This window comes from Perna viridis, chromosome 2 (assembly GCF_037379345.1).
Source record: "Perna viridis isolate PV_CMFRI_1.1 ecotype Kerala chromosome 2, ASM3737934v1, whole genome shotgun sequence".
Classification (NCBI taxonomy): Eukaryota; Metazoa; Mollusca; class Bivalvia; order Mytilida; family Mytilidae; genus Perna; species Perna viridis.
In genome coordinates, this window is record NC_142446.1 from 11,438,335 (window position 1) to 11,463,826 (window position 25,492).

General features: G+C 32.4%; 1 protein-coding gene across 13 annotated transcripts in view; it reads left to right on the forward strand.

Annotated features, from left to right (window-relative positions):
• The window catches only part of LOC148623631 (uncharacterized), a 49,782-nt gene continuing 24,290 nt past the window's right edge, over positions 1 to 25,492 (forward strand). For 2 of the 13 annotated variants that reach the window (XM_088565599.1, XM_088565601.1), the window contains exons 1-13: positions 3,336 to 4,300; positions 8,627 to 8,715; positions 11,200 to 11,390; positions 13,521 to 13,807; positions 15,255 to 15,354; positions 15,595 to 15,650; positions 16,616 to 16,691; positions 17,495 to 17,717; positions 17,854 to 18,002; positions 18,667 to 18,852; positions 20,302 to 20,541; positions 22,329 to 22,349; positions 25,325 to 25,402. In XM_088565599.1, coding sequence (XP_088421725.1) covers positions 4,159 to 4,300; positions 8,627 to 8,715; positions 11,200 to 11,390; positions 13,521 to 13,807; positions 15,255 to 15,354; positions 15,595 to 15,650; positions 16,616 to 16,691; positions 17,495 to 17,717; positions 17,854 to 18,002; positions 18,667 to 18,852; positions 20,302 to 20,541; positions 22,329 to 22,349; positions 25,325 to 25,402 — 1,838 coding nt within the window. In that variant the 5' untranslated portion in view covers positions 3,336 to 4,158. Of the gene's footprint in view, positions 195 to 1,080; positions 1,159 to 2,332; positions 2,446 to 3,329; positions 4,301 to 8,626; positions 8,716 to 11,199; positions 11,391 to 13,520; positions 13,808 to 15,254; positions 15,355 to 15,594; positions 15,651 to 16,615; positions 16,692 to 17,494; positions 17,718 to 17,853; positions 18,003 to 18,666; positions 18,853 to 20,301; positions 20,542 to 22,328; positions 22,350 to 25,324; positions 25,403 to 25,492 lie in introns of those variants that run through there. The other 11 variants (XM_088565594.1, XM_088565596.1, XM_088565597.1 and 8 more) reach the window with 11 other exon arrangements.

Here is a 25,492-nt window from a genome sequence, read left to right on the forward strand (position 1 = left end):
ACAAAGGGTAGCGTTCTTTAGAGCTACGAACCGTCCAATCTGTTACATTATCATATGGTTGGGTTGTTGAATTTTCGTGTTTGTATTAGAATGTACTGAAATTTCAATTGAAAATGTATCTTTTGGTTTAGCACAATGTGTTCTGATGGCACAGAGTTATTCAGGAAATCTTGTCACCCAAAGCTATGCTACAGGTATGTTGTTACTTTTCGATAAACTAGTCTGAAATCCATCTTATCATACAGCTCTTTAAGTGAGTATTAAAAACAACGCGTAAAAAATCACAGGCACTAAACGAGGAAAAGTTTGGCCCTACTAAAATATATTAGCTCGATAACTGTTGGTATCGGTAGTCTTATAGAGACTATATAGTCTGGCCACTAGTAGTGTGGCACCGCTATAATATTCCAGCAACTGTCTGACACTGCTACTGTAGTCCAGTAAATGTCTGGTACTACTATTGCAGTCCGTCAATAGCTTTGCACTGCTACAGAAGTGTTGCAATAAAACTGTACCTGGAAAAAGTATAAGAAAACCAAGTCAACACAATACAGGAAAACAAACAATAATGTTTTGTCATATGTGAAACAAATAACTTAAGAAACAAAAGGACTTTAAATGTAATTTCGAAGAATTTTAGGGGAATTTGACTTTCTCACTAGATATCTAAGAAAATCTCTAGGTATCTGATATCTCAAAAAAGATCATTCTGTCAAAAGATATCTCAAAAGTCTATCTTTCCATACTTATTCAGTCTGAATTTTTAAGTGGCCGTACGCATCAAAATGTAGATATTCAATTGTGTTTTAAAGGATTCGACTGAAAAAGTAAAATTTATACCGCTTTATATGTCTATATTCCAATTTTTGCGTGTCTGATCTGACTACTTGTTAATATAATTTAAATTCTCCTAATTATGTCTATTATCAATAGTACTTAATGCGGCAAAAAATTAAATGCCTCTGTTCAGTCGGGTTATTAATAAACAACGTGGTGAGTTCCTAGCAACAAACAATTGATCTGTGACTATTTTAAATGTCATTGATAACTTAAAATAATTTTTACTCTATGTTTTGAAAGTGAAAATAAGGATTAAATAAATGAAAAGGGATGTACAATCCGCTACAACGGACAGACCATCACTGTTCAGAATGAAAAGTAAGTAATTAACATATCCATTCTATCTGTGATCGCCAGAAAAATGCATAGAAAGGAAGTTTGGTTATTCATTTTTAAAGTATATGATTTGCATGTTCTAAAGCTTTATTTGTATTTTTTTTTGTAGACCGGGCTTTTGCACAACACAACTTTAAGTGAAGGAAATTATCAATTTATACTAAATCGTTATTGAGCCGTTTTGCAATACCGGACATTCTGTAATACAAAATAAATAAATCCACCTGGATTATTCAAAATATTCCATTTAAATATTTTATTTGATAATTTAATGCGCAGCCCTCTCTGTACATGTACAAGATTACTTAACGGTTTATGAAGAAAATTGATCACGACAGTGTAATGTAACTTGAACCAAATATATACAATAGGTCTAAAGCGGATGTCTATAACTAATAAACACTGAAAATAACAAAATAACGAAACCCTTCTTTTAGTAAATTGTCATACATAAAATTTGCCAAGAATTCATACATACTATAGAAAAGAATCTGCATTAAAAAAAAGTTAAGATTATTTGAAAATTTATTTTTTTAAAGAACGGAATATAATGTTTGCAGTCCAAAAAAAATACTTAGTTGTTCATACATGAAAACTGTGAATTAAAATTTGATAGTCAAACGGCGAGGGCATTAACTATTTAGCTATGGTGTCTATATACATTAACTATTTAGCTATGGTGTCTATATACATTACTCTACACTACAACGTAGATAAGCCGTATTGTTACAGGTTGACCGAGTTTTGCTCACTGAGTAGAACTCCTAAACAATACTTGGTGATTCATGATACGACACAACGGCGGTTATCCGTTGCTCACGTAGGCAGAGATACAGCAGCGGTCGTCTATTATTCAATAAAGGCAGAACGTCCATATACTAGTAGTACTTGACGATTCCTTAATAAAAAAATCATCCTATAAAAGATTATACAAACATATATCATCAATTATTGTCATTTTATTGACATACCACCTAGATCAAATACTTACTGCATTAGTGTCTTGTCACTCTCATTGTTCATTTGCGATTAATTTAAAATATCTGTACAAATAAATCAGATTTTTTAATCTGAAGACACTAGAAATTTTCAAATCAGATCCATCTCCTCCCGCAACTGCGTTGATCTTAAAAGTTCAGAAAACAGGATATTATAGCTTTAGTTTAGTCATATACTTATATTCATATGAACAATCAAACTAAAATGTTTTATTTTTGAAAATTACAACGATGGATATTAATCTTGAATCTGTCACCATGTCAGAGATTTGTAAGTATGTGTATGTAGGTAGCGGTTAATTTCACAAGAGAACTGTAATTACATGTATGTAGATAGCGGTTAATGTCACCAGAGACCCAAAAGAACGTTATGTAGACAGCGGTTACAGTCACCAGAGATCTGTAAGTACATGTATGTAGATAGCGGTTAATGTCACCAGAGATTCGTAAGTACATGCATGTAGAAAACGGTTAATGTCACGAGAGATCTGTAAGTAGATTTATGTAGGTAGTGGTTAATGCCACCAGAGATTTGTAAGTACCAGTATGTAGATAGCGGTTAATTTCATCAGATATCTGTAAGTACATATTGATATAAAGCGTTTACCCGTTCCATCTATGAATGTTATAACCTGTATACATTTGAAGCAAAAATGACCAACAACAACAAAAATACACGATACACAACATTAAAATGGTTTCAATAATGCTCCTTTCCTTTCCAACACGTTTACATAGAAATGAAAATAAAAATGGTGATGGCTTTACATGATAACTGAATTAATTTGTTTCTGGTTTAAATCTAGATAAGTCTGAATACTTGTATAGTATTGTTTGTTATTGATATAAGATTAACCGCAAACCATAGTAAATATTTTCATCCTAGATTCCGCCGAGTTAGTATCTAAACATTTTAAATTCAAAATCGTTGAAAGTGATGCGGTTTCTAAATAAATCGATTGATCCTAAGCAAATGTTGTTTTCATTCAGAGGCTTAACACTGTTTAAGAATGTAGATGCCATGGGCATAGTGCATAAACTAGTGTTGGTTGAATCATATGTATCAAAAACCTTTCATGGCATGCTCATCAGAGAATTCATCTGCTCAATATTGTCCCCCTGATCATCAAATTCAAGGAGACCAGGTGGTTGCAGGTAGGGAATCTGGATTAGACTATTTTTTACATTTAAACTCGTTATCACTTTCGTAGTTTTTTTCTTTATTTGCCCTGGCATATTTCATCTATGCTCATATATATCACGTCTTCTTCATTGTTTTTTTTTAAGTAAATGAATGATAATGATCTTTACAGGTTATTGAGAACAGTTAACATAATCATCGTCCTAACTTCACTTACCATTGTTTCATTCCTGACACTATTCAAAATCGAGTTTCATCTGGTTTCTTGTGTATCCTTAAGTTCAGCGACATATTTATTTAACTCAATGAGAAAATTAATTTTGCATAAAACGATGCTGTGATATGACATACCTGACTGAACTATCGTGTTTCCGTATCATTCAGTGACCTCATTCCCTAATCCCTCCGTGTTAAAACCAAAATTTGGAAGACCAATTATTTTAAGCAACCAGTGACATTGGTATGTCAATGTAGACCAACGGTTAAATTGATCCGTTGAGATAGTTATTCAATGCAAATGTCATTTTCCAACCAAATTTCTTAATTTTGTTTTTCATAAGGCCACTGTAATTGGTGTCCTTTTGTTTAGTGTGTAGTTGCTTTTTTTTAATTACAAAAGTTTAACTTATCGCGTGAGTGCTCTTTTCGCTGGAAATTATTCAAATGCTCAAGTTGTAAAATTCTACACGCAGCTTGTACAGTTTTGTCGTTTTTACAACTCATTACATCCAGAGTGGCTTATGAAAAAAGTCAAACATAATTTACATCACTGAATGCACGTTGCCAAGAAACAAACGTGAAAGGATAAACCTTAGCATCGATTTCATTTGGTTCTGACTTGAAATGAGTTATTCTTACATAGGATCCGATGGTTCTCTTTGGTATTCGGCGATTTCGGAGTATTTTAATGAAGTCAAACGCCAACGTGTTGCTATAACACCCAATATTCCTTGGTCAGCGTGGAACTTTCTAAGTCTAAAAACAGGTCAGTTTACAAGTCTTTTTTCTTCAATCTACAGTTTAAATAGGATGATCAATCCCCTCATTTATTTTAAATACTGCTTTTTATGCCATCACACACACATGAACACCACCACCCCCCCCAAAAAAAAGAATAAAAGTACAAAATAGAAAAAAATTCCGTGGAAAAAAACTTGAATAATGTAAAAAATTTCAACGTCATGAACAACGCTGTGATAAAAAAGACAACCCAGTGAAAAGGAATGAAAGTGAAAAGAAACCAACACAAATCATTCCTCGTGGAAATAGATTACTATAAAAATCCCTTCTAAAAATCATGAACATCAATTTGCTTGATTTTTTTCATCCCCGAGTCATGTCATTTGCAAAAGTTGAGTTCCACTAACGGTTGAACCGTGTGTTTAATGTAACCCCATGAAACAAGTTCTGGTTTCAATATAAAACTACATATTTAACAACAAACGGCAAGGTTTAACTACTTTTCCTTTTCTTTTTTTTTTGCATTTTTCTTTTTTGCTTAAGGAATAACTGATGTTATTTTAAATAGTCTCCATCGCACTGATACAACTGAGTGCCTTAACTTTATTCTTCATAACCCGTGATTTTGTTTTGCATTCAATTTGTTTTTTTTTGGTGGGGGTTCTTTTTCTGAGAAATACTTTGAAATTTTGTAAGTGGGTTGTGTGCACGGATCATGTGTATTAATTAGTGGTTTGATGACAAAACACCTGTAATCGATTGTCTGATCAAATTAAGAAAATGTAACTGTAAGAGCAGTACATATGAGGCCAACATATCCTTTTGACCAAGAACACTTGATGACCTTACAGTAAATGTTCCATACTTCAGAACAAGAAATATATTTAAAGTCTACTTTAGGATTACTATACTGCCATTTTGACACCTCCGGATCAAGTATTACTATGAAAGGTTAATCAAATAATTAACACCTCGAAAAAAAAAAGAGGTTTGATAAAGGGATGATCCCGATCGCTGTGGGACCACCCCCTGGATCTCCCACTGGAATGTTTAATTTCTAACGTAACTATGACTTAGGCAACTGAAGAAAATTGTGCGTCCAGTGAAAATTCAGAATTACAAAAAGATAGATAATTATATCATCTTTCGAGACTAATTTTTTTCCTTGGTGGCCTTCCTGCGGCATAAACTGAAGATTTCAAGAATTCCTCTGCAAACGTTATGAACAGGCCAAGAAAAAAAATTGTCTGTTTAGGTAGAATTATTCTGCAAATTTAGTCTTATTTGGTAGAAATAAAGCTGTTTTGGGGTAGTCAAGACAGAAATTTCAAGTGTTTTTTTTTCATAAAAAGTACATATTTTTCTAGATGCATACAGGTTCAGATAATTTAAAAAATGTATTAAATGACATTGTCATAAAAACCAATCATCATAGAAACATACTGAAAAATATGACATAGTTCCAGTACAAATTAGGGATGCCTTTCAGAAACTAAGTACTATGTTTTATAGGATATTAGGCACTTAGAAATTAAACTTGAAGAAAGCATGCATGGAAGAGATGGGAAATAGGTAAAAATAACACCCTTTTCGATTAACTTTCCTTAAATTTTAGTTCCTAAAGTTTGTGCAAAATTATGTATTTTGAAAATCAACCAGCTGATGCTGAGGAGAGAACCTAATACAGAAGAGGACAGAAATGTTCCAGATACCTTTCTTCATTTAATTTACTCTTTTTTTACCATCACATCTGCCTATGTAATAATTAACTACATTTAATCAATATACCCAACGAAATTCAACCTTTAATTTTAAGTTTTACTAAATTAGACCATGTCATCTTTGTGCAAAACAGTGTGCTTGAATGTTTCTGTATAGAAAAGTGAACAGAAGTTATGAAGCAGAACAAATGCAGCATCATATAACCCCTGTAAAAACAGAAAATTCAGAGATCACCAAATGGTCTTCAATAAGTGTATACATGTACACACCTTCAAGTTAATGATAGTCCAGCAGCATTAAATAAAAAAATACCAATAAAATGTGCTAGGGCAGGCAGAAAAAAGGGTAGGTAGGGTAACCTTAAACACATTTTTTTCTTGGCCTTATCTGGACTTCAAGGTTTGGACTATCCATAGAGGAGATGCATGTATCAGTTTGTGCCAATTTTGCATCCTTTTGTGATACAAGTTATCAGTGTCTTTGATAAATTTTTGCCACTTACTTTTTACAAATGTGAACATATTTCCACAAAAATTAAGTTGTCAATTAAGTCAAATTGAATAAAATGAATGAAATGAATATATATGCTATATAATCTGTAAGAGGACAATTACAGTCAGATTAAAACTTGATTACTCTATGTCATTCCCACTCTGGTTATGGAAGGTCTAACATCATTCTATATTAGGTCAAAGGTTGACATATACACTTTGACTTAACTCATTCAGATTTTTTTCTGTCTTTTTCAGGATTTTGATGACAACCATATGATTGGTCTATTTATAATTAATTTATTCATTCTAAACCATGAAAGACCTCCAATGGGATGTTTTTAGATCTTTGAAAACATATTTTAATTAGATTGAATAATATTGAAAAAAATATTACCTTAATTGTTACTCATCTTGGTTTAAATTGTGATTTTTATTCAACTTAGGAAATGAGTTATCTCTCTTTGGCATTGAGACATAAGTTACCCAACTTTTAGTATTCACTGCTTATTTTACAGATTTTATTATATACACTCAGACACATACATAAATGTGTTACATGAGGTCAATCAGCTGTGTTTTTATAGAAGTCACATGACTTATTTAAAGTTGAATTGACTTAATATGTTCCTCAGTCTTACCTTTTTTTGCTCAGTTCTATAAATGTCAATAATATCAACACAGATGTCTCATTCAACCATTCACTCCATGTGTTAAAAAACTGAAGAAAGTTTCCATGGTTCACTGGTTAAAGAGTGTGTACTGGAAAGACAATCAAAGTTTTCAGAAAGATAACGTACCAAATTTCCCTAACAACACAATTTGTTAACATTCACAACCCCTTTCACATGTTTATCATATATTTGTTCATTTTCTTCTGACTAGTAAGAAAATCAAGATAAGTATTATAAAGTATATTTCGGTGCCAAATTTGATTTGAAATGAGTATTGGCTAATCAAAAAATGCTTAAATTATAAACAAGGGATTTTTCAAACAGTCATTAAGTTATGCAACATGAACTTAGAGAAACATGACAGATACATCAAGCTCTGATGATTCTATGTATAAATTAGCTAAGCAAGCATATCAGATAGGTAAGCAAACTTTATTTCAATATTATCATTAGCTCGGATTGTAGCCTTTGAAACCTTACAGAATTTTGAATTTTAAAGTGACTAAATGCTAAGGTTTTGCTGTATTAATAAAGAAATAATCCTACAATTTTACTCCTGACATAAGTATAAATATATTGTTACACCATTACCCTTTGCCTAAAGTAAATTTTATGCCTGGCTTAAAGTAGAAACATTGCTACACTTTTACCTCTGACTAAATATTAATTTACCTCTGGTTTAAAAAAGAAATATTGCTACACGTTTACCCCCGACTAAATATAAATTTATATCTGGCTTAAAGTAGAAACATTGCTAGACTTTTACCCCTGACTAAATATAAATTTACCCCTGGTTTAATGTAGAATTATTGCTACACTTTTATCTCTGACTAAATGTAAATTTACCCCTTGCTCAATGTAGAAATATTGCTACACTTTAACCAATGACTTAATGTAAAATTTGCCGAATAAGGCAATTGAACAACCTAATGTGGCTTGAAATTTTGTTTGTTTTAAAGATAAATATGTTGCTTATCATCCAAAGGATGCTTTTACATCTGTATCTAACTAACTCTCTATTTCTCAAGTATTTGTACATGGTAATAGACCTTTTCGTGCTGTCAATGATCATTCATGGTATTTACTTCCGTGAAATAAGACTTGGGTAGAACTAAAGAATTTTCCTGGATGAAGTGTATATTGAGCATGCCCCACACATGCTCATTGACTATTCCGCAGTTAACATGAAAAGGTCTGTGGACTACATTCACTAGTGTGACTTTCCCTTTAGACTTGGTATTGAGATGTAGCATCCAAATGTTTATTGTTATGGTGTCATACAACTTGCATATGGTGTAAAAACTGTTTTTTTTTTTTTTTTAATTTTTAGTGTAAATTTAAGATACAACGTTGGATGTCATACCTGTGGTACCTGCCACTATGTTTCTTGTGAGTCTCTTGTCCTTGAAAGATTTATTTATTGTTAACATATAGCTTGAGCTGTATTTTGTTTTTTCTTTCCAGCACTTGAAATCACTGGAGAAAATCTAGAAGACTTATTGGCATATGATGACCTGTTCTTGGATTATTTCAATGCATTCCTCTCACTACCGGTATGATATAAGGTTTCCTTTAATATGTGTACTCTCTTTTCTTTATGATGAACCAAGAAACTTACATTTGTAAATAAATCTCAGCCTAGGTTAATACTTTAAACTTTTAAAGTTACTGGGTAAACTTCCAGTATAAATATATTAATGCATATCATGAATAGAAAATCGATAATGAAATTGGACGAATTATCTAGGAAAGAAAAGACTTTGGATTATAAGATTTCTTATGTTCAAAATGAAAAATTGCTACACAATAGGAAGAACAAGACCTTGTAGAATAAATTGCATGCCAATATGAATTTATGATAAAACTAGGATTAGTTAGTTACCATTCAGTTCAATGGAATGACACCTTTACTTTCATTTACATTTTTAAACTTCCATGAGAGGAAATATTGAAGACCTGAGTGTATTGATGTGTGTTTTATTGTTATCAATAAGTGACAAGAGGAACCAACAACATTTCCTATTGCTGAACTGTTTTGATTTATAAATAAATCCATTTTTTAATTATTTTTAAAATTGTAATTACTTGGAGTTATTATCTTTAAAAGGTTTAAATATGGAATTAATAAACATTGTGTGTCCTTACATCACTTACCTCTAGTTATTTTGGCAAATATTTTACAATTAAGATATTTATTTCATTATTATTAATGCAATTGAATAATTATTTTTGAAATTATTTTGTTGCCATATTTAGCTTTTACTATCCTTTAATTATGAACAATTGTTAACATCAACAAACATTCATCGAATTGTGCCAGGTCTGTTCATTATGAGAATGTAATAGAGGTCTAACTACCGACTATAGCTTCCTGCTGATTAGAAAACATTAACAAGTTTTACATAAAATTAGAATAAAATTGATATTTCCATGGCAAAATTAGAATTTAGGCATTAGATTTAATTTTCTAATAACAATCTATCAGCAAGGTACAAACATAATTGATTAAAAATAGTTGTTACTACCTGTTAAGGTAACAACACTACATTGATTTTCTCCTGAACATTTCATTCATTTATTGTTTAAATGAAAAAGAATTTGTTTGATTAGATAAAAGGTTTTCTGATGTTAGGAATAGTTATTGTTTTGGTTTCAATGGGTGGCAGTATGTTAAACTGATCAATCATTTCCTTATGATTATACCACACTTCTATATAGATAAATAGCATGTGTAAATGAATTGTTCCGTGAAAGATTGCATAGTTTGTAGAAAGTAAATCAAATTGTATGGAAATAAACTTTGTAACCAATAAGAGACCATTCATTTTCTATCCACTATGGGCACAGAATTGATCAATGTCTCTCCTCAGAGTCCAGAAAGTTTTTCGTTTTGTTTTTTTAAAGAAATCCTGAACAAGATGTGTCAAGACTTGATACTAACAGCAGATTGAGACATTCTTCTATGTTATACTCTGGAATTTGATTGTCTTCTCTCTTAACCTTTAAGTATGAAAAATTAATAAACAAATTCCTGTCAGAATCATCACTTCTTATATGTCATCATATTTAATCATTTTCACTAATTACAGTTTCCTTGATTAAACATTTTACAATTAAAGATAATATAATATCTTAGATTTTCAATTTTTATAAATTTTGTTTAAACATTAGTATAAGATAAAAATGACTAATATAAGCTACTTTTTGATACACATAGTCACAGAAATGCCAACTTTATCTAAGAACATTTATTGTGTAAATAATTGCCTGAGATCAATAACCTGACTAAATTTGAATAGTGAATTAGTACAAGTTTTACTCTATTTACTTTAGGCCTAATGATAAAGATACATACAAATGATATTTTTCTTGTGAATTTTTCACTGTTTATAATGTCCACACTTTGTTGTAATGTACCGTTAATAAAGATATCTAGTATGTATGAAATAATGGAATTGGAGTATGAAATTATGTGATATTTTGACAAATCATGATATTATTGATAAGTTATTTGATAAGTTATATTCTGTTCAATCACAGTAGAAATACAATTTGTGTAAATGAAAGGATTACATTTTTGTTAACTGTTACAAGTCTTTGATTATAAAATCCCCACTGTCATTGTTAGTAAATTGATACATGTATTTTGTGTAGTCATGGGTTATGTCAAACATTACAGGTGACAGGAGCTTTTTGAATTTAATTTTGACCTATAAAGCACTTTAATACTTGCATGTTCAGTAGATGTGAAACAATGAGTTGATAAAATGTCAAATGCTATGTCTAGTTGTTGGGATCTGATATCATATACTATATACCTATAAAGTTGGAATACTGTCTTTTTTGAAGAATCCATACTGTCCAACTTCCCCTTTAAGGTACAATATCATTGAAAGAGAGTTAGGTTGTGGCATGGGAACAGAACACTCTGTTCTGTAACTTAATGTTGAAATGAAGATACTGTGTTTCAGACATCTGTAACAATGATATAGGAAGTCAAATATTTGAAAATATATACATAACATATCATAACACAGGTCTTCCCTCAGCGGTTAACATACAATCGCTTGACTGGTGCTTTTGAAGAGGCAGATATATCAGAGAGAAATGCCCACAGTAGTAGTTCCCGAGGTAACAACAGTGATGGTTTGCCTTATGGACCAACAGATGAGGAGCGAGAAGCATTACTTGAATGGGCAAGAACTGAAAGGTTGCCTCTTTTTCTAAGGTAAGGTGTATAATGACTATTGAGAGAATAAGTGAAACATAGTACTTCTTCTCACTATTTATTTGCCATTGCGAGCTAAGAGAAAGGTTTGATTGATTTGTGCCTGTCTATCTGTCAGTTATATCAGGCTACTCACGTGATATAATAATATTTACTTGATCTAAAGAATTTTGAAGTATTGATGATTACTTTTAAAGCACTGACCATTTTATTAGTGAAAAAGGGGGGCGGAGGGTGGTATCTTTTTGCCATAAAAAAAAATTCAGGGTTTTTGAAAAAATGTGTTTTTATTCATCCATTGAAAAAAAAAAGGTTTTATATTTTACTTAAAACTTAACAAGACAGATTTTCAAATAGAAATATAGTTTTCTTTAATCATTATGCTGATTACATAAATTTATTTTTTTATCCAACATCAAATTCCAGCCCCTCCTCAGGATAAAATTGGTCAGTGCCTTATTTTATTGGATATTGTTTTTCATTGAAAGTACATGTTGTATATACTTTACTGGGTTGTATAGAACTGTTCCTTAGAATTTTATGTGCTACTGATTATTTGTATAACTTTATTTGGACTGCTTGAGAAATAAAGCCTATCTTACACATATTTTCTTCATTTAAACATATTCCAGGGGCGGATCCAGGATTTTCAATTAGGGGGTGCAGAGTTAGGTTAAATTTTTGAAATATTCTTCTAGAGTGGGTGCAATGTAGATATTTTTTGTGGTAAAATTAGCGAGAAATTAAAGTTCCAACCTAAAACCGCCTAAATCTACCCCTTACAACCCATGCTTTGCAAATTTTAGGGATGGGTGGCACATGCCCGCCATGCTCCCACCTGAATCTGCCCCTGTATTCAATCATGAACTACATTTGAATTTGAAATAGTGTATATATGTTGCTGAAGTATAAAAATGTGAGAGGTTTGTAACAATGAGGAAATGATTTAAGCTTCAGAAAGTTTTGTGAAAGGTTTCATTTAGTGTGAAGTAGTTAACTTATGTAATATTGAATTTTGGTCAGTATAAAGTCACAAAGTGTATGTTTGTATTAAAAGACCTTTATCACCAAGATCTGCCTTTTATACAAGCCCTTTAATTATTTTGGCACTTCTACAAGTAGTTCCTCTGTATTGTAAGCTGTTTATGTAGGGATACTTTGTATATTTAGTGCATTTTTGTACCTAAGCTGTTTGTTTAAACACCCTACAAAATTCCCTGATTGCTTTGTAAATACATTTATTCACATATGCACCAAAAAAATCGACAAACTTTAAATCAGTTGAACAAAAGCATGAGATTAAATTCTTCTGGAACGACTACTATATTGTCACAGCCGTTGATATATATATACATCAATCTTTGACAATTTATTTACACATATGTAAAAGATTACTATTTGTTAAATGCAGATTGAATTAATTAAAGACATTATTTACATTATGCACTAAATACATAATTCCTTCTTACTGTTGTGTACTGTTTAATTGAATTCCACATTAGGCTGAGTATTATATATAATTTAATTCTACCACCAACTATATTGCTAGTGCTGAAGTTCAACCATTTTAAAACTTTCCTGTTAAGTATGAGTGATGCTTATATTCAGTGGACCAATATTTTGCACAAGACAAATAAATATGATTTTGTTTCTGGTAACTCCTTCAAAATAACATTAGATGCTGGGTATATATTTATACATATGTCTTTCCATGTGGTCACTGGTTGTATTTCTGCTAATGTGTTCTGAAAACTATAATTCAAGCATTAAAATTTCAATTTGATATAGCCATGCAAATAAAGTTAAGGGAGCTAATGCAGTCAAAAGTTTGTGAGTGTTTATTGGAATCATTCTGTCACTGTGAGTTGGTTTAACAAAAGATAATATACATTTTAGGGATTTTTACTTGTTCAAATCCAGTAAGCCTAACCCCTGTAATTGTGCACTAGGGGTTTGAGGAATTCTTATCGGATGGCTAGGCAAACCATAAAAATTAACGATAGGAGGGAAAAACAGGGTTGGTTAGATAACTTGAAAGGTTTTTGTTGGGTCAAACCAAATTCATACAAATAAATGTACTGTAACATATTTAAATCATCTTTAGTCCACAAATTTTTGTTTTGTTTTCAGTACACAATTATTTAGGGAGTTTAAATTATGTAAGTTACTTTTGCGGCCATTAGATGACCGATACTCAGCAAGTCGTGGTTCTAGTCAACAGATTCGTGGCTACAGTCGACAGTCAGAGAGTTATGTTTCAAGTTTAAGTAATAGTGCAGACAATAGTGCTCATGATGAAATTGATGATTATGATATGGGATTTGGAGAAGGACAGTATCGTTACTCTGCACTGTTCCCTTATCAAAGACCAGGAAGTCGAGCATACAGTGTACCAAATAGACTTGATCTGGGATCAGGTTAGTTTTGTGATAAGGAAGAAACTTCAATTAACTTGGAATGAGTTGATGAATACATTCACTTGCTTATTTTATTACCACCACAAACATAGTTTGTGGATATCAAGGAATCATTTTTCTCTTTGTCTGTCAGTCAGTCTGTCCTTCCAACTGTCCATGTACCTTGTAAGTGCAACACCTCCTTAATTTATTGAAATTGTATATGAAGGTTTGGCATCACATGTAGATTTGCAGGAAGGAAGTTATTATTTGATCCTAACAAAGGGAGGTAATCTACCTTTAGGGTTTTTTCATGAGGTTAACCTATTCTAAAGCTTGTAGTAGCAACACATCTGATATTGTTGAATGTATTTTAATAGGACTATATAGAAATGTAAGCCATCATAGCTAGCATTACAGTTTTGTTTAGTTTTGCACTTTTGGGACCAAATATGTGATTATTCTGTCATAATTTCTTCCTAAGTTGACAGCTAAATTTAGATTTGATAGTATCCAAAAGATCACACAGGTATTCTGTCATAATAAAGTTGGACACATTAGGTATAATGTAGGGCAAATTTCTACCTAGAGAGCATTTGAATCATTCAGTAGCCTTGCTAGATGTGTATTGGAATCAGTACCCTTCTATTTCAAATCATTATATGGGCAATGAAGGGTAATGTACCCCACCCTCTAACATTGCCACTATTTGTGTAGTGGTACAGTGACATGTGTTTTAGAATTTAAAAATGAACATGGTCTTGTAAAGTGCCTTTAGTTGTTAATTAATAACTATAGTTTTTCTAAATAATTATTTATTCTTCAAGTATAATAAAAATTGCAGTATTTGGATAATAATACTTAACACCATAGTTTGAAATGTCTGTTTTCTGTTATTGTCTGTGATTGATTGTGGGGGTTTTGACAAACTGTTTAGGAATAAGGGCCCAAAAAGGGGCCAAAACAAGCTTTTTCACAATGTACAGACAAAAACATGATAAATTTTAAATGGATCTCTTTGAAATTGTACCACAATGCATATGTATCAAGGCCTGGATTAATTTTATGTGTTATGATGAAATGTTTAGGAATGAGGGGGCATAAAAGGGACCAAAAACAGGCATTTCATGATGTTGCGATAATTATGGAAGCATTAGTGAATGGATCTCTTTGGAACTGTAGTACAAGGTGCCATACTACAAAAGGATAGCTGGGATTGATTTGTTGTGGTTGTGCTTATTGGGGAATAAGGGGTCAAAAAGGAGCCACTGTAATACTAATCAAATTATTTTCCTGTGTCAAATATTTAACTTCAATCAAAATTCAGAGTATCGATGTTGAATGGTGTGTACATATTTGCCCAAACTGTTCAGGGTTTGACCTCTGGAGTCATATGGAATTGCGCCCTGCTATGCATTGCATCTAATGAGACCATCCTGTATACAGGTACAATTTTGTTCTGTTTTAGAGACAACAATAAGAGGAAGTACAAATACAGATACACAATATTCTCAGGAGAAGCCAATCATAAAGAGTGCTACACACAGGAAGAAAAAGAAGGATGGAAAGTAAGATTACTTTTATAGTCTGTCTAGATATAAGTCTATCTTAGGTTGATAAGATTCTAATTATATACTTATCTTTGTTTAATGAATTTCTGGTTTTGTTGGTTTCACCTTTTAATGAGAAAACACAAAACAAACTGAAGCAGTACTATGAGTGAAATTTTAGAACTTCTAAAATTATGCATATCTGTTTGGTAAAGGATCTTAACACAATATATATTTAAGCATATGTAATAATTTCAGACCACCAAGTGAAGCAAAGGAGGGTAAAGCATCTGTCAAGTTTGAGAACCCTGGAGGTAAGTAGTATTATGTTCACACATTAACATGGCAAGTTCAATAACCCTGGAGGTAAAATTATTATACCCCTCCCCCACTTTGAGTGGGAGTTATAATAAAGTGATAGGGGTGTTTATCCTTCCTTTTTCCATTATGCAGAAGGGTATCCATTTCTTATCCGTTACTCCTCCTACACCACTGAATGGAATTGAATGAAACTTTCACCAAACCTTTATTACATGTTCCCATTGTGCACCACTTAATTTAGATTTAAATCCAAATCAGTATGGAGGTGATAAGCTTGTGTTATCAAATGGGGAAATGTGGGCATCAAGTTAATGAGCATTGCTCACAATAATTCTAGTGATCACATTAACGTGGCATTTTATATATTTTGTACTAAGTTCGGTAAAATTATTTTTACAGAAATATTGGGAAAAATGAGAGAATGCTTAAGGTTAGAGTACTGTCATAATTTTATAAAAGAAAACCATTTTATACAGTGATAATTTAATCTCAGAAGTAACAAGCTTTTTGAATGAAAAAAAAAGTGTTCTATTATCTCAAAATTCTTTGATGTAACTGTGACTTCTATTTTTTTTATGATCTACACATTAAATTTTGATACTAAAATTGAATTATAAGAATCTACTGTTGTGCTTTTTTCTGTCTATTGGAAACAATCTCAATGCCCATGACATTTGAAAATATCCTGCTACATAGGTTATTTAGTTTGCATAACATGACTGAGGTTATTTCTTCATGGACATAAAAACTATAAAAGTCATTCATTCAATGGAATACATGTACTTTGTTTCATATTGAGACCACAATGTTCACTTTAAAAACTTAAATATAGTAAATGTTGATTTATTTACTTGCACTCATAATAACTAAAGGTAAACTAGCTTAAAAAAAAACACAATTTATGTTTTCAAATTGTTGGTGTTAAAATGTTTTTTTTTTATACTTTTTTTATGTTTAGATGATGTTAAAAAGTTACAGTTAAAACAGAAAAAGTATACATCAGAAGCAGAAGAAGCTTTTATGAGACATGCAAGGTGAATATTTAGGATAAGAAGAGTATGGCGATGATCAGTATGATATAATAAGATTTATTTTTTCTGTCATGATAATTAGTAACTTGGACAGTTCATGAAAAATAACACTTCAAATCTGATTTTATACCATTTTGTTATATCCATATACTCATGTCTTTTTATTATAATCAGTAAGTAAAAGTGGAGTGATGGTTTTGTATTCCTTTTAGTACACAAGTCTCCCTTTTATATCTTATGTTGAAATTGAGTTAAAGATCATAGTATACATTCAAGTGTAACATGATTGATTGATTGATTTGTAGGGGTTAATGCCCGAGCAGCAATATTTCAGCTATATTCAGGCGACCAAGTGTAACAGGTTATAGCCTACATTCATGTGTAATAGATTATAGCATACTTTAAAATGTAACAGTTTTTAACAAACATTCAAATAATACATGTTGTAGCATACATTAAAGTGTAACTGATTATAGCATACATTCAAGTGTAACAGGTTGTTGCATCCATTCAAGTATTACATGTTATAGCATACATTCATGTGTAACAGTTCATACCATACATTCAAGTGTTATAGGTTATAGCATACATTCAAGTGTAACAGGTTATAGCATTGATTCCCATGTAACATATTGAAGCATACATTCATGTGTAACAGTTCATGGCATACATTCTTGTATAACAGGTTATAGCATATGTTCATGTGTAACAGGTCATAGCATACATTCAAATGTAACAGGTTTCATCCTACATTCAAGTCTAGCAGATACAAAGCATAACATTTATGCAATCGAGACTCATTTCAGGGTACTGTCTGCTCCAGTTAATTATGATGACTATATGCGTCACCCTTTGTTTGGAGACTTTGACTTCCTGTTTGGTGAGGAAGAGCCAGATCCTCATGGACAAGTTTATGTCACTTTTGAGGATGAGAGAGGAAGTGAGGAACAGACAATAACGGATGTGAAGAATTTAGAAGGACGAACAAGAATGTCCCTGCAACAACTAAAAGAACAGATATTAGGAACTGTAAGTAAATGTAATGCATCAGAATAATTTACTTATTTCTTAGTTTAAGAATGAAGGTAAAGAATTTAATGACACCAACATGTGAAGATAAAATTAATTGAAAATTTAATTCTGCTTTTCCTTATCTTTTTTGCAGCAAGAAGGAATGGATGGCTTTAGAGATTTTCTCAGCAATACAGCTGGTTTTCCATTGTTGAACTTTTGGATAGATTGTGAATATTATAAAGATGCAATGGAAAATTTTGAAGATGAAAGTAGTAATGAAATCAGGAATAGGTTATTTAGGTAAGAGATATAATCAACAAGAAAGGTAAAGACAAATGTTAGGGCAATTCATGAAGGATGACAAATCATGTTGATATGTTAGAGACATTGCAAATCATGTCCATACAAGTTTTTGATGGGGACAAAGCAAAGCATTATAAGATGTAGCAAATTAAAAGGAGGTGTAGCAAGTTGATTAGAGGCATGAAAATGCAATGTATTGAAGTACAGAAAACTGCTGTATAGTGAATAAAAAAGGAAATTTGAAGAAAAACGTGATATACTTACTTTTCCCTTGAAAATTTTAAATAAACACAATTTCCAAGAGTTTTTATTTTAATTTATTGTTCAACAACTTTCTACTGATTATGTTATGAGTTTTTTGTTAAATATGACAAACCCTCATATTGATAATTTGATTTTTGGCTTTGCCTATCACTGAAAGAGACATGGTGATACTGTACCGCTGATATCTTGACCAATGGGAATATGTGAGACTTCCTATAACATATGCTGTGTGTCTGTATTATAAGTTCAAATAATCACTTTCTAACTGTGTGTGTTATTTTGGAAATACCTCATTTCCAACAGAAAGGTTTTTAGCCATCATGTTTGGAAGCACCTACATATGTAGGACATCCCTGTTGCTCTATTCTTATTAACTAGTATTTCTACATGTTTTCAGGGATATCCAAGACAAGTATAAAATGAATTTGACAATTGATGCCAAAAATCACATTGCAAAAGCTTCAAGCAATGCAAACCTTAGCCATACAGTATTTATCCGTACACAGTATGATGTTCTGAGGAGACTGAGGGCTTACTGGGTACCAAGATACCTCATACACATAGAAAGGGAACTTAATTTACGGTAATAAGCTAATGATTTTAGAATTTCTGTCTGGTCATATGATGAGTATTTAGCTCATTTTATTTAAATCTTAGAGCTGTTTTGAGGTTTTACATTGGACTGATTGTAGTTTTAAGGAGTGAATTTCTGTTGTCTTGCTCATTGTTGGTTCATTCTACTTTTAGCATTTTGGATATTTAGCTGCATGTCTTGAAATTTTCTGCTAGTTTCCATCCAGTTTGGAATTATACATAGAACAACCGGTGGTCAATTTCACAAAGAATATTAAGTGTAGAATAAGTGGTAAGTTTTGATATCTTGATCTACTATGATGTCATAACATAAGACTAATTTTACACTCAAGATTTTCTGTGAAAAGGACTGCAGAACCTCAGCTGGACTCATGTTCCCCAGACTTGACTTTTTGTGAGTAACTCGGCAGGTGTTTCTTGAAAAGCAGAGGATGCTTACCCTACCGGTGCACCTGGTCCATGCTCCTAGTTTTTAGTGGAGTCTGAGTTGCTCATTTACTTTTGTTTCTTTGTATATATTATTTTGGTTATTTTATGTTCTTTGTTGTGTTCGTTTATTTTCCATATCTGGTCTTTGTCCCTGGATTGCATTCTTTTGATTTCCCCTAGAATCTTGGTTCCCTTGATTACTCCCTACAAACTTCAAATGTTTCCCATCTTAGGTCCTATGCCTTATATGCCATGAGTTCTCTCACACATTCCTTACTTTAAGATTTCTGCAGCAAATACTTCGTAAGATTCAACAGAGCAATGTACAATTATTCTTATTTTTCAAGCTTGGCAAAAACAAGCATGATTTCTATGCCTTCATCACCTGTTTTGTGGTTGTCCTCTGGCTCTATCAATTTGATACAATCTTCTTCTTCAGTTCAGGGCAAAATTTACCATCCCAATCTACATATGTTTGTATAGCTTCTCTCAGTATTTTGTCTAAGCACACAGCCAGTTTTTAGAGAGTCCACTAACTTTGTATTTGTTTATGTTTTTGGTGGTTCTGGGAATGGTTAGCTATATTGAAGTTTTTACCACATATAAGATAGAACCTTAAGTTGATGCAAAGCATCTCAGCTAGATTTTTACTCCTCCTGTGAGGATCTTTTGATGGAATTTGTGGAATTTATTAGACCTCAGTGTTGACATGAAAACATACTGTGTATTCTTAAGTTCATAAATCAAGTCCTGTTTCACATATATAACTGCAGTTTGTGACTTAGACTACAAATTCAATTCAATTTTTTTAGATATCGACAAAAAATATTCTTCTATGATGATAGAAATTCCATGTGAGGTTTGATACTTGCAAATACAGCCTAATAACATTTTTTTGGAAAAATAAATCATTGCAACAATTATTGAATTTACTTCATTCACTGTAAAAGCATTATAAATTATTTGGAACCTGTTCATAACTGTTTTAGTTTATTTGTTACTATTACAGATCAAATTCACAGGTCTGCAGACCACTATCAGTACCAAAGCCTTCAGATAAAATACAGTTTGCACCATTCTTCCCTTCTATATCATTAGTTAGTAGTATGCCTGTATTACCTGATGATGTTCTTACCTACTCTAAAACAAAAAACTGGGAGCACCTGAGTCAAGGAGGTCGTAGACTGGACTCCAGAGTGGCATCGGCAAAGTTAAAGACTGGTCAAGCACCACCTCCTACCTCTCAAAGGTATCAATGTTGTAACCATGGAGATAAATGTTAATAACTAAACTAAATAACCAAATTGTATTTAGATCATTATTAGTTCACCTGGCTGAAGGACATGTGAGCTACTGCCATCACTTGGTGTCCGTTGTTGTTGTCCTTCGTCGTCATTGTCCTCCATTGGTCGTTAACAATTTTTCAAAACTCTTCTCCTCTGACACTACTTGACCAACTGGAACCAAACTTGGTATGAATGTTTCTTGGGGTATTCTGCCTAAAACTGATGTGGGGATTTTTGATTTGTGGAAAACATGGCTGCTGTTACTTAAAATAGAACATAGGAATCAGACAGTATTTTTTTACATATATCTCTGAAACTGTAAGGTTTAGCCAAATTCTTACATGGGTTTAAGTGTTCAGCATAATGAGATCTATTTGCTGCAATATTTTTGTTTTAATCTGTTAAGCCATGTTTAAGTTATTGCCCTTTTTCAACAATTTTTTGCTATTTTTAATGTTATTTTTTTTTAAATCTTCTCCTCTGACACTGTTTGAGCAATTGGAACCAAATTTGGTATTAATGTTTCTTAGGGTATTTTTCATAGAACTGTTTTAGGGATTTTTGATCCATTGAAAAACATGGTTACAACAGTACTAAAAATAGAACAAATATGTCATTCAGAAATTTTTGTTATAACCTCTAAAACCGTTAGGTTTAGCCAAATTCTATCAATTGCTGAAATGATCTTATTATAAGGCCTACTTAAGTATCCAGGCATCAAAATTGTCAGATGACTCCTTGTAAGAGCTATTGCCCTTGAAAGGTGAAGAATGACATTTTTTTTTACAGTTTTCAGCCAACATCTTGAAAACTATGATAGATAGAATGAAACTTTCAATTGCTGAAATGATCCTTATGATAAGGCCTACAAAAGTTTGCAGGGATCAAAGTTGTTGGACAATTCCTTGTTAGAATTATTGCCCTTGAAAGGCAAAAAGTTACGCTTTTAGCAGTTTTCAGCCAATATCTTGAAAACTGTAATAGATACTGTGGAAGTACTAATGTTCATGGAGTACCAATTTTCGTGGTTTTCATGTGTAGGCCAAACCAAGAAATTTAGTACTTAACAAAAATGAGATTTTCATTGATGTGTGTACTGAAAACCTCTAAACCAGGAATTCATGAATCCATTAACTTGTGTTTCTTCCCTAATCCATGAAAATTGGTGTCCACGAATTAAAATACTTTCACAGTAGAATGAAACTTTGAATTGATGAAATGATCCTTATGATAAGTCTTCCTTGAGTAAAAATTGTTGAACAGCTCCTTGTTAATTGCCCTTGAAAGACAACAATTTAACCAGGTGAGCGATTCAGGCTTCTGGAAGCCTCTTGTTAGTTATTCTTTTTCCATGAATATTTAATGATGCAACTTAAATAAATAATGAGAAAGCTTTTCTGAAACAATAAAAAACTGCTCAGAACTAACTGCATGTTTTAGTTCTCTTCTCTGTATATGATATAATAGTCAGATATAACTGTAGCATGGACTTTAGTTTTACTATGTGTATCTAGTTACATAATGACAACTCTCTTTTAATTGGATCTTTATAAACATAACAGTACTGTACATATATGACATGACTGATGAAAAAGCTTTCGTAGACAAGCTTTAAAATTATGTGTGGGAAATGCATAGAAACTCCAATTGATTGTAAGGTCACAAGTGTGTTGTTTTTTTCATGTAATTAATATAATAAGGTGCATGAAGCCATAGTTTGACATAATATTGTATGTAATGTTTTGCACAGACGGTTACTTGCACAGTTAAGGTTTGTATGGACCATCAATTACTATTTGTTATCATAGCTAAAGTAATGAATGTTAAAACTTGTCTTATAACATCATATTTAGGATCATTGTCTACAAATTGTGGGGTGTTGGTGTATATGATACATTAGTTGATTTAGGTGACAATGAATTGGACTAACTTGATACTGAATATAATGCTTGTTTTGAATGGTTATGTAGTTGATGACTTCTATAAGGCATCCATGGTAAACAATGAATTATTTTAGCTATGACTTTGTTACTTACTAACACAATTACCAGCCTTACTGATCAGTCCCCTTCATCTCGTTCTTTTCTGTCTTCACTGAACTTTACTTGTTGAATATATATTTTTTTTGGTTGTAAAAAACTTATTGATCAATAAAACTTCAAAAATGGTCATCTCAGTGCACAACATTCAATTACTTAACGTACACATTTGGTGGGAGGAAAGGGATACCATCTTAATATGAATTCCACTCTGACCATCATACTATGTACACCATTCTGACTCCATCATACATTTGGGTGGAAGGGAAGGGATACCATCATACTATGTATACCACTCTGACTCCATCCTACATTTGGGTGGAAGGGTAGGATACCATCATACTATGTATACCACTCTGGCTCCAGTATACATTTGGGTGAAAGGGAAGGAATGCCATCATACTATGTATACCAATCGGACTCCAGTATACATTTGGGTTGAAGGGAAGGGATACCATCATACTATGTATACCACTCTGGCTCCAGTATACATTTAGGTGGAATGGAAGGGATACCATCATACTATGTATACCACTCTGACTCCATCCTACATTTGGGTGGAAGGGTAGAATTCCATCATAACATGTAAACCGATCTGGATCCATATTACATTTGCGTTGAAGGGAAGGGACACCTTCATACTATGTATACCAATCTGACTCCATCCTACATTTGGGTTGAAGGGAAGGGATACCATCATACTATGTACACCACTCTGACTCCAGTATACATTTGGGTTGAAGGGAAGGGATGCCATCATACTATGTATATCACTCTGGCTCCAGTATATATTTGGTTGGAATGGATGGGATACCATCATACTATGTATACCACTCTGACTCCATCCTACATTTGGGTGGAAGGGTAGGATACCATCATACTATGTATACCACTCTGATTCCATTCTACATTTGGGTTGAAGGGAAGGGATACCATCATACTAAGTATACCACTTTGACTCCATATTACATTTGGGTTGAAGGGAATCGATACCATCATACTATGTATAACAATCTGATTCTATCATACATTTGGATGGAAGGGAAGAGATACCATTATACTATATACACCACTCTGACTCCATCATACATTTTGGTGGAAGCGAAAGGATATCCATTATACTAAGTATACCAATCTGACTCCATCATACATTTTGATGGAAGGGAAGAGATACCATTATACTATGTACACCACTCTAACTCCATCATACATTTTGGTGGAAGGGAAGGGATACCCATTATACTATGTACCCCACTCCCACTCCAGCATACATTTTGGTGGAAGGGAAGGGATACCCATTATACTAAGTATACCACTCTGACTCCATCATACATTTTGGTGGAAGGGAAGAGATACCATTATACTATGTATACCACTCCCATTCCATCATACATTTTGGTGGAAGGGAAGGGATACCCATTATAGTAAGTATACCACTCTGACTGCATCATTCATTTTGGTGGAAGGGAAGAGATACCATTATACTATGTATACCACTCCCACTCCATCATACATTTTGGTGGAAGGGAAGGAATACCCATTATACTAAGTATACCACTCTGACTCCATCATACATTTTGGTGGAAAGGAAGGGATACCCATTATACTAAGTGGGATTCCTTTGTGCCAGTATAGCTTTGTCAATGAAGTGATTTTTTAAACAGACATTTTAAGATTGAATAAAATCATTCACTAATTGGTTTGATGTATTGCCTTGATTTTCTGCATTGTTACATTTCTGCCTTTGGAGAGACATATTATGGTAAACCACTATCCATCAGTCCACCAGTCCATAAATTAAAAAAACTCATTGATACTGGTAGGTTTCTGATAATTTCAGTACATTTTGTTTTTATTTTTTTTATCTTGCCTATGCGAGACTCTTAAACACTAAAAAGGGGGTTGGGTGTATCATGTGCTCTCTTGCTCTCATGTTTCCTTTTTATATTTACACAAGCACTATTTTTTCTTGAGCTTTCTGAAAAAGTAATATAAATTCATAGCATGATCTTTAAATGCAAAAAAAACCTTCTGTTTCTTGCGGCAAGCTGTATGTATATAACTATAGAATGTTGTGAAGATCTTTTGTATCTAACTACCTGTCTTTATATCTGGAATATGATTTACTTAAAGATCAATGATGTTGCACTACCTAGAGTAATATGTAGTAGAAAGAGAGGAATGAGAGAATTAATTAGAGCAACGATAGAATAAACATTAGGCTGTTCTCCATTGAAAGAATAAACTAGGATGGTAGATATGTCCCATCTGACCTACTAACATTGACCTTGTATTTTAGCCACTGGTGCTGGTGTTGCTTGGTTTTAGAAGTTTTCTTACAGTAGCAGTCTATATATATAAGCACAATATCAAATGCTTATTCCCATCAACTTAGTCAAACTAGCTTAATCCATGTTATATAAGAGTAACCGATTATCATGTTCTATATTCCTTATAATTCCATTTTTTCTAATGGCTCATTTTTTAACTGATGTGTAAAGAGAAAAAAAAAATGGTATCAGAAGTTATTAATTGTCAATAAGGGACAATTTCTTATTTCATGAATGTGAGTTTAGATCTGCACTGGAATGCATTGTCAAATTTTAAAACTGAAGAGACAGTTAACTTCTTGTTCATACCAGATCAAAAGCAATAGTGTGTATTCACATAAGATCATAGTTAAGTGTTTTATGTCTTTTCATTACAGATTTGGGCTTGACCGGTTTCAGATAGCACTAGCCACAGATAAAATAGCTGGTGGACCATTTCAGCATTTTTTAGAAGTGTTAGTTTTATAGAATTATGGAATTCGGCATAATGTTAATTTGTATTGGTGAATATATAATGCATTTTAGATGCAAGATTATGTTGGAAA